The 15,872-nt window shown below is 44.9% G+C and overlaps 1 protein-coding gene across 2 annotated transcripts; it reads right to left on the bottom strand.

The window, feature by feature from the left end:
• Window positions 1-6,501: 6,501 nt before the first annotated feature.
• LOC311517225 (protocadherin-8-like) lies at window positions 6,502-13,276 on the bottom strand. Of its 2 annotated transcripts, XM_084621884.1 has the most exons (4): window positions 9,138-13,276; window positions 8,506-8,573; window positions 8,264-8,397; window positions 6,502-7,214 (listed from the first exon to the last, which is right to left on the bottom strand). In XM_084621884.1, exons 1-4 carry the CDS (start codon window positions 11,568-11,570, stop codon window positions 6,844-6,846), a joined length of 3,006 nt encoding a protein of 1,001 aa, XP_084478010.1. In that variant the 5' UTR covers window positions 11,571-13,276; the 3' UTR covers window positions 6,502-6,843. The 2 variants fall into 2 exon arrangements, with proteins under 2 accessions (XP_084478010.1, XP_084478011.1); XM_084621885.1 differs by lacking the exon at window positions 8,264-8,397 and having other exon boundaries at window positions 7,015-7,214.
• Window positions 13,277-15,872: the final 2,596 nt, after the last annotated feature.

Here is a 15,872-nt window from a genome sequence, read left to right as displayed (position 1 = left end):
GAAGTACCCTCTGCCTGCCACCCCCCACCCTCCACCCCCAGCAGGAGGTCTCAGCACTGACTGAGCTGGGAGCAGGTAGCAGGCCAGCAGAGAGGATGCTGCTGCACTATAATCCTGTTCTATGTTCTTTACAGAATAAACCCTTGTTCCTGGTGGTTTGTCTGAGCGGGTCTGGTCTGCACAAAGGAGCCTCAGACCCAGTTTCCCAAAGTTGTTTAAAGTCACAAGGCAGGCTTCCCCTACCTTGAACAACCTCATACTGGGCCAATGAACAGGAGGGGATTTAGATTATTTTTTTATATTGAGGTGACAATGATTCACAGAGTCTGGTCCCTCTGTATCCACAGATCATTGGTCTTTTTGATCACTATATAGGTAAAGAAAGCTCTCTAAGCAAGAAAAGCCATGGGGGCCAGAGGCCTGGGGAGCATGAGCTGCAATTCAGAGAAAGAAAAAACATTTCTATTATTTGCAATCCTAAGTAGTCTGGATATTATAATGTGGGGATCCAGCAAATGATTTGCCAGAGACTCAAATACTGGTGAAAAGTCCTCTCTAGAATAACTTTTAAAATCTTCCTAATGCAATACAATTTCCATGTCAGGCTCAGAATGAAAAGAAGCTTGAAAGCTGCCAATATTTCTCGATTTATATATACAGATTATCTGGGTTCATCTAAGTGAAACTAACAAAGAAAAGAGAAAATCTTTCTGAGCCCAGACTTAAAATAGCACATATGAGCTCTAGAAGAGTTTCTGCCTTTTTTTTTTTTTTTTTTTTTTGGTCTTACCAGGGAAAAGAAAGTAAGAATATCTAAGAAAAAAAGCTTATAACACAAGGTGGAATGCTTGTATAATTTTGCTACATTTAAGCAAAACAATAAGGATTGGACTATCTGATAATTACTGAAAGGAGCTCACGAAAGCTTATGCTCTAATAAATTGGTTAGTCTCTAAGGTGCCACAAGTCCTCCTTTTCTTTTTTTGAAAGGAGAAAAGAATCTCTTTATGGTAGACCTTTGTCTTCCATTCAGCACCCAGCACAAGAAGGGCCTGTCTCCCAGACCCTTGCTTTTAAAACTGTATTGTGTATAAAATCCAAAGGTCCCTTGAGTGAGTGACTTTTACAGCTACAACTTTTAAAGAGGGGAAGAATTAATAAAGCCGTTTGATAGAGTTTCTCCTCCTAGGAGACTTTAGTTCCCAGTTGTTGCTTCAGCCTGACAGCATAAATAAAGGAATACAACCTAAGACAGACCCTTTGAGGGACTCTGTGGGCAAGGAAGAAGCGATCAGAGGGCCACAATTCTCATAGTTCACAAGAACTGGATCCTCTCACTACACAAAGAGCTAAAATTAGCCTTTTCTACAGACCTCCAAGTCTTGAGCTTTTCTAATAGCCCATTGACTGGAATAGTACTTTAAAGAGGAGCAAGAACCACTCCCACCAAAACTGTATCTCACATTGCACGCAAAATTGAAGGGAAAGAATAAAAAGAAACTTAGGATCTTAGCTGTCCCCTGTTTTTTTTTACCAGCAGACTGAAAGGAAGTGTGCTTACAGCCAGCCAAAGCCTTGATGTATCCCTACCTCTCGGTTTCTCACACTGTCTTGATTCACTGTCTGTCTCTCTCTGCAAGTCAGATATCAGAAGGAACATGAAAATATATTGGACTAAGCTGCCATCAAATATCTGCACCACAGCAACATGGCAAAGATGAGCTGAATACACAGTTCAAAAGGTATTTGCATGATCTTAAGTGTGCCAAAGCGAAAAGTTCTGCTAATCAACAGTTAACAAACACTAATTTTTACAAATCCATGTACATAAAAGTTCGTCTATCCTAACAGAAGTAAAATTAGATTCGAACCTCAATTAAAACTTGAAGAACAGCCTGTTATGATCTTCAATACACTGAAAGATTCCTTTTTTGAAAATCAAGCCCTCTCATGCTGTCGCATTAGACTATATTGTTAATGAGTTCTTTCATTCCTCTGTGCATGGCAATATATTTAATCTTTGCTGCATATTTTAAATGATTGATGTTCCCCTAATTACATTTTATGGTATCTTGTGCTATGCCACCTCTAATGAGAGCAAACATCCCATTACCTCTCTAGTCCTCAACCACAAAAATCAATAACTGACATTTATTCAATGAACTGCAAATTGTGACTCACCAGCTTCACTTTGTGTTCAGTAAATTTAAACTGCAATTAATTTTCATGCATATCACAAAATAGCAACTACAGGCATGGACTAAGTTTTAAAGTGATTTGCTTCCTTCTTGGCTAATTACAATACAGTGAAACCCATCTTGAGACATCACTTAAAGGACTGAGAATAATCAATTGCTTAATGGAAATGATCTTTTCAGCAAAGTTGGAGCACAATTATAATTCACACATTTGGGAATCTCTTGGAGCTATGTCTGAAGACATGAGGTTCTTTAATAAGGGCAGTCTCTTGTAGAGGTTATACTGTAAATATGTAGGTGAACTCCCCTTAACTTCATTCCTATTGTGTATGTGTGAATAAATAAAATGTACTGTAAAAGAACTGCAGCCTTGGATTTTTCCAAAGCTGAACTTTGCCAGATGTATTGCAGTACTCATAACATTAGCTTAGCACATTAGCCACTTACTTATTTCCAATCAAAAATGCTGTCTTGTCTGATATGCAACTAGAAAATTGATGTGCCCACCATTTGTTGTTTCTTTCAGAATTCTTACAGTTGGGTAGCTTATATTTTCATTCCAGAAATTTACACTCATCTATCAAAAGAAGACATATTTGGGGAGTACCACTGAAGGCCTTAAAATACATACATATCAGTAAATATAGAAAGGGTGAAATCCTAGCCCCACTGCAGTCAATGGCAGAACTCCTACTGATTTCAGTGTGGCCAGGATTTCACTCTAAACTTCCAAGGCCCCTTTACATTAAAGGAGTGCACCATTTCCAGGGCAAATGGTACAGATAAGTATCGCAACCATTTGCACCTGAAAAAATGCAGAGTCCCACTAACCACCCTTCAGTGTGTCCCCACTAACCAGCTTGGTACTGCAGTCTTCACATTTTCTCCACTCACTGCTGTAGCTGGCACCTATCTCATATATCCCAGCACAGCTCCCTAACGCATGGCATTGAGCAGGTAATGTATTGCATGCATTATATGTGTCATATAATTAGGATGTATTTGATACATTTAACATAATACAATGTATCTGGACTTGTTAGCGTTATGATCTATTTGGTTTTCAATGCTAAATTCCAGCTGTTGCCTCCAGTAAACCAACCAGATCTGGACCTGTCCTGAAAAGCAAAAGCTACTCCCTCATACAACTGCATGCAGATACTATAGTTAGGGTAGCCAGGACATGCTGGGCAGGAAGGGGCCTGTGTCTGCACTGCCTTGCACCTTACGTCGTCATTTACAGATGTGCAAAAGGAAAGGAAAGCAGGTGCAAAACTATGCCAAGTCAGAATAGTACCTTTTCTTTCCCTCAGTGAACAAACTTTGACAGGTGCAATTGACTGCACAATGTGTAAGGAAGTAGGGAATCTATTGTGAGGATGTGACAGGGTGCTGAAGCCTAACAGATTGATGAGCACTCTAGTCACTGTGGCATCAATTATCTTCCCCAGTGCTGGCTGATTGAGGAAATAGGGAGGCATTAGCCAATCAGATGGGGAGGCTGGGTGATTGAAGGAACTAACTGGCTCATCAACTGACTAGCTTGATAAAAGGCAAGAAGGAAGTGTTAGGGGGCTAGGGCTAGCTGTAGCTAGACTGAAAGAGAATCCTTTCCCTCCCAGTGTCTGAAAGCAATAGGGTCATATGTATTAGAATTGTTGTATTGTACTATACAGGTGTTGGTGGAGGTGCCCTGAATATATTATTCAGAGTGGACACTAAAATAAGGGAGTCTAACTGGTTTTTGTAGTGACCCAGGATAGCAGGGCTGGGGGATTGCCAAATGCCCTGTTACAGATGGATAGATCTGGCGGCCATTATAATGGTCTCTCCTCCTAGGAGGTTTTTTTTGAAATTAGGGGTTTGTTTTTAAAGTTACTTTTTATGACTGTGGGCCCATTTCTGAGAGCCACCCAGAGTTGAGGGGTTGAGTGGGGGCTGCAACCTCAGGCCTGGTTTTGTAGATGAACTAACATTTTCTTTCTCAGCCTAGCTAGTACTCCATGTTCCTAGCTCTGAAAATGGTCCTGTAAGAGTTTCTATGAGTCTTTTGGGTAAGCAGAGGTAGCTAGAATTTATTTGGAGGTGGAATCAGCCCCTTGATTTTGTACACATCATTTCAGTGCCTTTTCATTCATGTCCCTACTTTTGTTTTCTTGTACAGCTATCTGGAAACAGAGAGATGTACTAGAGGCAGTTCCCAACCTGCCAGATCAATCACAATGGTTGACATGGGCTCATTGGTTGGGAGCAGGAATTACTGTAATAAGAGATCAATATTCTGATTTCCAGACTAGGTCATTGGAATTAGAGCAGAAATGTAAAATGGAGGATGTGCAAAAGGAAAATATATCACCAAGTGGCTGCATTACTAAGTATACTCCTGGGCTCCTACAGAGTGAAATTCTCCCATGATGCAAAGCTTTGCACACTACTTAACCCTGAAAGGGGCCCCATGCTGACCTCATAATGGCTGGTGCAGAGGACAGGCCATGGGTATGTAACAAGAAAGGCCATGTAACTACATTTACCCTGAACCAACACCACAGGCAGCCAGTGTGGCAGTATCTAGCTAGTGTAAACCACACTAGTCAAGTGTGGGTCTCTGTATAGCCAAGTATGCAGTTCAAATGTAGCTCTGTGTGATCTCAGTGTAACCACCTCAGCTGAACACTGAAATTTTGGGAAGTTTTGATTCGAGCCTGGATTGCAAACTCTCAAATTTGGGAGTGTGTGTTTGCACCCATGATTTTTGTATTGCCCCATTCCAGAGATATGAAGTTCAGATCCAGAATTTGGATTCATGATTGTGGTTCAAGACTCATTTCTACTGAGAAAGATTAGAATGAGTTAGAGGTGAATATAGCAATAAGATATAAAATTGTAGGCTTCTTACAGACTACAATCTAGTAGGCTATGGGTGCACAATTTGGTCACAGGAGTAAATGCTGTAAGTCACCCAAGAACCTCCAAAGCAAAACAGCCTCCTGACACACACCCTGGAGTAGCTTATTGCTGCCAGAATATGGCTCATTCATTTTGCATTTCAGAATTTTTATTTTCACTTTTTAAGATGTAATTTATGAATTATGAAAGTAGTTCCTAGTAACATAACATGAGAAATGAGAGAAAAGTTATAAATGCTATTTTCTCTAACTCTATTTTTAAGGTTCCCTGTGCTATTAGGAACCCTTTGCCCCCTCTCCATTTTCTCAAGAAGCTAACCTGCCTTATTAACAACAGTTTGTGGCCCCAAAGCCAAATTTAACTCACTCTCTTTAATAAAAATTTTTACTGAACAGCACCGGGATTCTGCTTTTCACTAGAACTTGAGCTGACCATGTCTGAAAGGTAACAAACAGCTGCTGAAATGGCCCTTTGGCCTTTTGTGAAAAAGCAATCTGTTTTAGGTGTAACTTTCCCCTTCAAATCTTTCTTCTCTCCCCATCTCTAAATGCCTCCCTTCATCCCCCTACTCACAAAAGATCTCATTTAACACTGATAATGTGGTAGAACCTACTGGCCAACCAAGCCTTATTATCTTTGTCCTCCACATCAGTGTTACTCTCTCTTACACACACACACACACACACACACACATATATAATATGTGTAGGGAATTATTATGTGTGAATCAGTGACGCGGTACGAATTATGCACTGTGGGGATTGAGATACAGCTGTGGCATCGTCCAAAAGGCCCAGCCAGCCAATGAGAATGTGATTTTTTGAACATCAGTATCCCCAACCAGATTAGAATGGCTCTTCATTACCCTGAACTACTCAGTCCTTCAACATAGATATTGTTCCTGATTATTTATTAAGAGCCCACTACTATAGCCTTTACTCACACTTTGTCTGCACTGCAATTGGACACCTGCAGCTGGCCCATGACAGCTGACTTGGGCTCATGGGCTTGGGCTAAAGGGCAGTTTAACTGTGGTGCAGACATTTGGGCTCAAGCTAGAGCCTGAGCACTGGGATCCTCACCCCCTTGCAGGGTGCCAGAGCCCGGGCTCCAATCCAAGCCCGAATATCTACACCGCGATTAAATTGCTCACTAGCCTGAGCCCCATGACCCCAAGTCAGCTGGCATAGGCCAGCTATGGGTTTTTAATTGTACTGTGGACATACCCTAAGGCTTTTATCCTCCCTCATGGACACAAGGGTTCTGCTTGCCTCTTTCCAGTTACAGGATTGCAGCCTAAATTTGCATTTATTATTTGACCACTAACACAAATAGAACAGGTGAATTATCTGATAAATCAGGAAATAAGTATTTCATAAGAAACAGAACAGATACAGGCATACATTTAGCTTTTAAATGTATATCTAGATCTACACTTTTTATTTACATTAATTGTTTCAATATAAAACACAAATCTTTGCTTCCCCCATCCTTCTTTAGCTGCAGTAACTATGTCCTTTAATATGATTTTTTTTAATTTTGAGTCTTTGGTAAATATAAAGGATAAATTTAGAAGGATGATTTGTCTAGACATTGATTGCTTTTGCCATAATTTAAAGTTATATTTGATTTTTTGGTGGCATTTCATTTACACATCTCAGCTGGTAACATTTACACATAAACACAAACATATTTAGTCCATTCCTATGACAGTTTTGGATGTTTTTACATTGCTGTGTCAGAATGACGTTGCTACTTCAGAGGCGTTTGGGAGTAAAGTGTTCTGTGGAGGGTGATTTAGTCCTTTATACTGTCTCGCCAGAGTGGTTGGTGGCATTTCTGGCTCACCACTTAGAACTCTTTCATATAGTTTTTCAGTTTTAGGAATATTAACTTGATAACACTCTTTCAGCTTTGGCTGTTGTGGAAGAAAATTGGACTTCCCGAGCTGAAGGATGGGCTGATAAATTGGTGTTGTAGAATATGCAATCATATAATCATTTTCATAATGCAATGGGATGGTTTTGCGTGTTTGGGACTGTTGGACATAAAATCTACAATATCTTTCTGTGTCCTTGTAAGTCCATCCATCTGTACTGGCTGTAGTACCTGGAAGAGAAGTAATGTTTTAACAATATTTTTTTTTTTCTGGAATACAGTGATCTAATATGTTCTGCCAGGAGAGAAATATCAAATTCCCATTACTTTCACCAGCATTATGCAATTAGATGTGTTTATTTCTACAAAAAGAGTTTTATATATCAAGAAAAACATAACCACACTTCTGTGCTTGGTTAAGGGGCAGATTTCCATGCATGTCAATGGGAGCAACATCATGTCCTAAAATTAGGCTCGGATCCTAAAAAGAAACACTTCCCCTGTTTGAAATGGGCCACTCTCATTATCACCACAACAGTGATTTTTCCTCCCTTGGTATCCTACTGTTAATTGAATTGTCTCGTTAGACTGACCTCCCACTTGGTAAGGCAACTCCCATCTTTTCGTGTGCTGGGTATTTATACCTGCTTCTGTATTTTCCACTCCATGTATCTGATGAAGTGGGTTCTAGCCCATGAAAGCTTATGCCCAAATAAATTTGTTAGTCTCTAAGGTACCACAAGGACTCCTTGGTTTTTTTTTAAACCCAATTTGAATTCAAGTGTTTCCAAGATCAGGGCTTTAGTAATAGCAAAACCAGTGTGATACACAAGGGATTTGACAATAAGCAATGTAACTGTAAATATATTTTATTTGCTAAATGCCCAAACATGTTGTAGACACTTTACAGAAAAAATAGAAAGACAGAGGCCTAAAATTTCAAAAGTGACAAATTATTTTGGGTATCTGAGTTTTGGGATGCTCAGCTTGAAACACCGTAAAGTGTGGAATCAGCACTTTCTGAAAATCAGACTCCTTTAAAGTGTGCTAAGCTAGGCACCTAAAAATTGAAGACCCACAAATCATAGTCACATTTTGGCAAATTAAGGCTAGAAGACCTGATTCTTCACTGGGCATTCCATTTGCATGCCTGTGTAACTCCACTGATTCACCACCGCAGTAATGCAGTGGTGATTCAGGCCCATGATCTCTGCCTAAAAAAACTTACTATCTTTTTATACGTGTTGCCCTGAAGAGTTTGAAGTTAAATTTATACTTACCAACTTGCTTTTCAGCTGTCTGTGAAGGTGGCTTCTTTAACCCCTCCCCACTGATATCAGAATCACTATCATTAAACTCGCTATCTCCTTTCCCACTGTCTTTCACACTAAACTGATCAGGAGTTGAATGAGAGCTGAAAGCAAAAGGAAACCATTAGTGTATTGTCTTTTCCATACTCTGCCTGGATGTGAAATTCTGTAAATGTCCAAAAATATTAAATGTAAGAAAAACACTACTTTACCTTAAACTCGAAGCAGATTCTTGCTCCTGCCAAAGAGATGGGGAATGAAAAGGAACACGAACTTGACCCTGACAAAAGGAAGAAATAGCCATGTTAATACTTTTGCACCTCTCAATATAAACACAATAATTTAAGCACAAGGTTTACTGCAAGTGGATGGATAATATGATTCTAACATATCAAATAAATAGAAAAATAATAATTACAACAAACAGAAATAAGCCATAGTCACTATATATCAACAAAAACACATATACATCTCTATAATAATATTTAGCTGTGACAGAACCTTTTTCATCTCTAGATCTCAAAGCACTTTACAGAAGTAGGTACATACACTTATTCCTATTCTACAGACAGAGAAACTGAGTTACTGAGAAGTGAAATACAAGCAGTAACCCAGTGGCAGAGTCAGAAATCAGATCCAGATCTGCAGACTCCCAATCCAGTGACCACTATGTCTACAAGCGAACAGATCTAGTTCTTCTATGACCAAAATGTCCAGATATGAATCAAGCTGAACTGGGTAGGTGACCTCATGGGATGTTATGTCAAGCGCTTACTAAAGATTCCTGGGAGTTGAAAGGATGGATTAATTGCAGAGCCGCTGAAAAGGAAGCAGGTGTGCTTACCTGGGACCCTCTGCTCCTGGCTTTCCTCCCTTGGGCAGAATGACACAAGGACTCTCTGCTGCTGTCCTCCGCCTGGGAAGTCTCACTGGGGCTCTCAGACTCGGTGGTAACAGAGAGCTGGCAGAAGTCTGCCTGGCCCGGGGAGGAGCTCCAGGCCTGGGAGCCTGAGCCCTTCAGCAGCCTGGCTTCCTGGCCTCCCCCCTGCTCTTCGGGCCCACGCTGGAAGTGACTCTTGCTCCTCCTGCAGCTGGAGGCCACGGCGATGATAGCGACCAGCAGCAAGCCGCAGCCCCCGGCCAGCACAGCGATGAGGACCACGGAGGGGTCCAGGCGGGGCTGCCGCTGCCGCTCCTCGGCCGAGGGCTGCACGACCACGATCTCCACGCTAGAGGGGAGTGTGTCCGTGGGAATGAGCCGGACGGCGGCCGTGCAGGACAGCGACGGCCTCCCGCGGTCGTGGACAGCGACGACAAGCGGGAAGGCCGCTTCCGAGGCCCCTCCGCGCAGCCTCCTCCGCAGGGCCAGCTCCCCGGTGTCCCGGTTCAGGGCGACCAGCGGGTGGGCGCCGCCCCGGAGGGCGTAGGAGAGCTCGGAGTTCGCGCCTTGGTCCGCGTCGCTGGCCGCGAAGCGGGCGATCAGGTACCCGGCGGGGGCGCTGACGGGCAGCAGCAGCTCGGCGGAGCCGTTGGCCAGCGGCGGGGAGGTGATGACCGGGGCGTTGTCGTTCTGGTCCACCACCCGGACCCTGAGGCGGGCCCGCTGGCAGAGCTGGGGGGCGCCCCCGTCGCAGGCTTCCAGCTCCACCTCCGCCAGCGGCAGCTCCTCGCAGTCCAGCGGCTGCCGGGCGTGGACGGACCCGCTGTGGGGATCCAGGGAGATCAGACCGGAGCGGGGGCCGCCGCCCGGGCTCCGCGTCTCCAGCAGCCGGTAAAGCACCTTCCCGTTGCGGCCCAGGTCGGGGTCGCGGGCCACCACGGTGGCGAGGTAGGCGCCCGGCGGGTTGTTCTCCAGCACCGCCACCTCGTAGACGGGCTTGGAGAAGAGCGGCGCGTTGTCGTTCTCGTCGCTCACGCGCACCGTGTACTGCCGGACGGTCTTGAAGGGCGGCGAGCCCAGGTCCTCGGCCACCAGGGTCAGGTTGTACTCGGCCACGCGCTCGCGGTCCAGCGGCGCGGCGGTGACGAGCACGTAGCTGTCGGCGTAGGCGCGCTGCAGCGCGAAGTGCTCGTGCCCGTAGAGGGCGCAGCGCACCTGCCCGTTGGGGCCCGAGTCCCTGTCCGAGGTGCTGACCAGCGCCACGAAGCTGTCGCGCGCCGCCGCCTCGCTGACGTAGGCCACCCCGGCGCCGGCGGGGGCGCCGCTCAGGGGGCTGACGCTGATGCCCGGCGCGTTGTCGTTCACGTCGGCCAGGCGCACGATGACTTTGCACGTGGCCGCCAGGGGGCTGGCGCCCCGGTCCTGCGCCTGCACGTCCAGCTCGTAGGTCCGCTGCCGCTCGTAATCCACCGGCCCCTCCAGCGTCAGGCGGCCCGAGAGCGGGTCCAGCCGGAAGAGCTGCCGCGCCTCGGCCGGCACCTGGCTGCCGAAGCCGTAGACGACCTCGCCGTTGGGCCCCTCGTCGGCGTCGGCCGCCTCCAGGTCCAGCAGCAGGGCGCCCCGCGGCGCGTCCTCGCCCAGCTCCACCGTGACCGAGCCCTGCGGGAAGGCCGGGCTGTTGTCGTTGGCGTCCAGCACCCGGACGCTCACCGTGGCCGTGCCCGAGCGGGCCGGGCTGCCGCCGTCCTGGGCCACCAGCTCCAGCGTGTAGGCGGCCTGGGTCTCGCGGTCCAGCTCCTGCAGCAGCACCAGCTCGGCGCTTTTCCCGCCGTCCGCCCGCGTCTGCGCCTCGATGCCGAAGTGGCTGTTGCGCGAGAGCCGGAAGCTCTGGATGGAGTTGGAGCCCACGTCCGGGTCCAGGGCGATCTCCAGCGGCAGGCGGGTGCCGGGCGCGGCGCTCTCGGACACCTCGAGCGGGATGTGCGCCTGGGGGAAGCGCGGCGCGTTGTCGTTGATGTCCCGCACCTCCAGCTCCACGTGCACCAGCCGGTACTGCTCCTGCCACAGGCTCACCACGTCGAAAGCCAGGACGCACTGGAGGGACGGGCCGCACAGCCGCTCCCGGTCGATCCCTGCCTCGCCGATGCTCAGCTGCCCGTCCCCCTCCCGCACCCGCACCAGCGAGCTGTTGCTGAACTGCTCCATCAGGCGGAAACTGCCGAGGGGTCTGTCCCCAGAGCTGGACTGCAAATCGTCCGACAGCACCCCAAAGACTGTACCGGGGGCGTCTTCCTCGTCCGCGTGGTACCTGACCGTCTCACCCAGGCACCCTGCGACCAGGAGACACAGCAGCACAGAGCTTAGTCCCGCTCTGGACAACGTGAGACCAGGAGACATAACCCCTGAGATCCTACCACGCAGCCCTCAAAAAAAGCCACTGGCACTTTGTGTTGTGGAAGCTTTAAAAAGGCCAGATGAGAAACAGACCAAAAGCCCCCACTCCTGAATGCCCGGACTGATCACTGTCCCCCCTTTAAACACATCCCAGCAATCAAAACCTCTCTGCTGTGTAATTGATGCCAGGAGTCTTTAAGTACCTCTGCGTGCCCCAGGCTACAGCTTGCCTTTTTGCTCTCTGCGCCCTTCCCCAGAGATTATATAGATAAGGATATGCAAATCAGCATCTCCCCTGACCAATCCTCTGATCCCTAGGGACACCAGTGTCATCGTGTCCCCTGCATGGACTCAGTGGGACATTCCCCCAAGAAATGAACAATCTGTCAATTACACGTGCAAACACATTGCTCTGTTCTCTAGCAAACTTGGCGACTAAAGTTTTCCCACTAACTTGCTCTCCAGATGTACAAAAGCAGAGGACTTTTCCCTGTAATACATTTAAGAATGTTCTTATACAAACACTATGTTAAAAAACCAAACGCATATATGCGTAGAAGTAAAGCGGGGTGGCGTGGTAGGAGGAAGCTAGGAAGAAGAATGATAATGACAGGAATTCCCACATTAGCAAAAAGACAAGGAGGGCTTGTGACACTTTAGAGACTAACCAATTTATTTGAGCATAAATAAATGCTCGAAATGCATTTATGCATATAAATGCTCCAAAGCTTATGCTCAAATAAATTGGTTAGTCTCTAAGGTGCCACAAGTCCTCCTTTTCTTTTTGCGAATACAGACTAACACGGCTGCGACTCTGAAACCACATTAGCGGTTACTTGTGTATGCATGGAGGCAACATAATTAGTCCTTTCGATATTTTTATGAGTAAAAGAATATGAATTAACACTGTCCTTTTTCTTCCACCTCGCTTAATATTCATCAGGGCTGATCAGTGAGAAACTCCTGAGTTTAATCCTTCAAGAGACCAGGCAGGAAGCCCACCAACTCTTAGTACCAATACTGTCTCCTTAGGTGGTGGAAGAAAGAAGCGAGGGAGGTTTCCACTGATATTTTAGGTGTATGGTTTATGATTAAGGTGTGAGTGTGCGTGCGCAGGCCCATAAAAATATTGCAATGAGAATATTTCTGTTTAAAGTCCTTGCACGGAGGAAGCTGCGAGTGGTTGAAAAGTGGGAGGCTCAAAGGGAATGAAACGATCTGCCCAAATGCCGGGTGGCAACAAATCGTTTGGTGTCAAGTTCCCTGACTGTGCCAGAGTGTCACCTTGTTGACAGTTCTAACCATTGTTTACAAAGTGATGAAAAAAGTGTATGGTTTTCTAATGTATATTAGCATCGCTATACATAAGTATTGACCTGCTCCTCGAGAAATGATTCTTCTTCCATGCACACTTAGAAAAGACATAACTTATCAACTGTGCTAAACAGACCAATGGAGTCCAAAAATAAGGTAGAAATTTCAAATAAATAACTGAAACCAAGTGACACCGGGAAGGCGTTCTGCCTTATTTCTAGAATTCGTTTGTGTGGTTGCTTGGTTTTGTGTATGTATGTGGGGGAGGGGTTACTTTGGGGGTTTTCTGCTTGTATGTTTCAGATCAGATCAATATTGTCAACATTATTTTTGAACACTTTTTATAGAAATAATTAATATTCGTTTTCTACTGTAAGTTCCATACCATGCATCTCTCATCAGCTGATGATCTGAATGTTCAATATTTTTTTACATCTTATAGAAAATTAAATTGTACTAACCCACTATTGACCCAGGTACTATTGTTTCATTTTCAAGGTGTGCTTTTGATTATTATGACATAAGTATGACATCTGGACCTTATTTTTCATACGTTTAGTATATCAAACCGAAGTACATATTATTTTTGTTAGCTGCTACTAGACCGATTTTATAATCACACCAGTCCTCCATAGTGTGTAAATGATCAGTGAATGCTTGACCTAAGGAAGGGAGAGTGCTATGTTGCTTTCTGTTGGGATTTTGTTATTACATATGACTACTGCTATAATAAACAATCGTATGAAAAACAAAGCATTCTGTATTCACTAAGGACATTTGGAGTTGAAGGAAAGAGACATTTTCCGAGGCAAGATCAACGCTGCACCCGTTGAGTGACAGGCGAGCTAACAAAGGAACTGTATGATGCGGGTCCCTTTTTGGCATCTGGCTTTAGCATGCTGTGTTTACAACCCTGAGCTGCTGAAACACACACGTTACATTCTGTCAGGCTTGGGTTAGGTTAAAAAAAAATCGATCTCCACATCAAAAGTTTTGTGGGAAGCTTGCTGGCTTTCAAGTTTGCCAGCACATCCTGACAAAAGGTGAGTCTCGGAACCGAATGGGGACCTCTGCAGGAGCTTTAAAAAATCAAAATAAAGCCGAAACTGTGCTACAGACAGGGCAAAGTGTGAGTGAATGCAGGCGAGGAAAGCAGCAATTTGTTCCTCTTGTTCAGTTTAGTAAAACCACATGATGGTGCTTTGGGGAGAAAATAGTCAAAACAAAACCCTTCTGCCCCGAAAGTTCACATTTGTTCCTGAAACAAAAGCCTAGGATACACTAATTTTCGCCAGATTGTTGGGGAATCAAATCCGTTAAACAGGATTTAAAACTTTGCAAGAGAAAACAAAATAATGAGACGGAAGGGGTAGTTTAAATGGCAACGATGCCTAAACTTGGAGCGGCCAGATACGCTCTAATAGAACTGCAACGCCCACGTGGTTATCTTCAGCTTGACATCATATAATAAATAGATAAGAGCTGGATTCCAACATCCTAAATCACAGTGCGTAGCAGTTTGCTCCCCGAGTCGTCTCATTTCTTCGCGTCTACTCAGAGTGTAAATTGCTACTCAAGGTGAGTAAGGGCATCCGAATCTGGCTGTGCACCCTTGTCTTTGCTGGGATTTCAGCCCAAAGTGGAGTAGCTGCACTGATGCAAATTCCTTAGGCTGCTAGTCTGACTCCAGCCCTGTGCTTCCCTGCAAATCTGCTCTTAAAGCCCCGGATCTGGCGGGGGCGGCGGCGGGAGAAGGTTTTCCAGCAGCAGAGTAGCTGAGCAAGACAGCTGCAGGCTGCTCTCTAAAAGGACCCCCTCTCAAAACCTGGTGCTCTAGGAAGCAACACAGAATCTCATCCCTCCCGTATAGAGCTCACATTGATTCAGTACAACTTGCAGGGATACAGTTAAGCCCCAATTTCAAAGTGGGGTAAGTTGCAAATGTGGCATAGCACCATTTTAAACTGATCCTACGCCAGGGTTTTGCCCAAGTACGAGTCCAGCTGCTCCACCAGGGGTTGAAATACCTCTGTAGACAAGGCTTAAACCTCCAAGATCATCAAACTGCTTCCCTCTCCTTCCTGTTCCAACTCCCACGCCGAGAAAGTTACAAGAAGTACAAGAAAGTTACAAGAGTTACTGTTGTGAATTATTTGGCTATACAATTTAGAATTTCGTTGCCCTCTAAAGTCTATTCCAGATCTCATTCTATACACTCCGTAATCACAAACACTAATCATGAAACGACCATTAGCATGTTTCCCAAACACATGAAACCACAGGGAAGCTGCTTCAAACTCCCCAAATGAAATGCAGCAAGTGGTGATAAGGTTTGTTCTAATGGGAACATAAACTTTTACAAGACCTTGAAAAGTGTTGCTCCTTCAAATTTGTTTTCCCTGTGCAATAAACAATTTCTGCATGGTTTTAACCTTCATGCAGATTCCTATAAAGGCTGGAAACAATTTGCATTTCTCAAATGCATGCACATTCTGGAGGTTTAATGAGAGCATCTTATCAAGTACAATAGCTTCAAGATTTAAACACCAGGAACTGAAGCCATTAAGAAGAAACAAATATATTTGTTTGAAAAATGAATGTGAAGGGTAGGGATTATTTTTCTGTTTTAGTTTTATAATCATTCCTTGAAAACAGAACCAAAGTTAATCATGTGAGCCAAAGCATACAAATGAGATATGTCTTAATGTCATGTTCTTGCACATTATTATTAGACCATTGGCTATTAAATTCTTTTGTGATTAGAACCAGAGGGTTTTGTTTGTTACAAAGATGTCAGTAAAAATACTCATCTCTTTAATAAAGTATATTTTGAGAAGATAATTCAGGATCACAAAGAGCCAACAAGCCATGGCTACCCTAGTGGCAGGTTAAAATATAGTTGAGAATTATTAAAGCACAGCAGTGTAGAAGCAAATCATCTTTATCAAATTCAAAGCCATCTTTTCTTTAACCTGGTGGAAATTAAGGAAG

Source organism: Lepidochelys olivacea (genome assembly GCF_965140295.1).
Source record: "Lepidochelys olivacea isolate rLepOli2 genome assembly, chromosome: 1".
NCBI classification, from domain to species: Eukaryota; Metazoa; Chordata; order Testudines; family Cheloniidae; genus Lepidochelys; species Lepidochelys olivacea.
The sequence above is the reverse complement of the archived record's forward strand: the minus strand, read 5'-3'. Positions and strand labels throughout refer to the sequence as shown.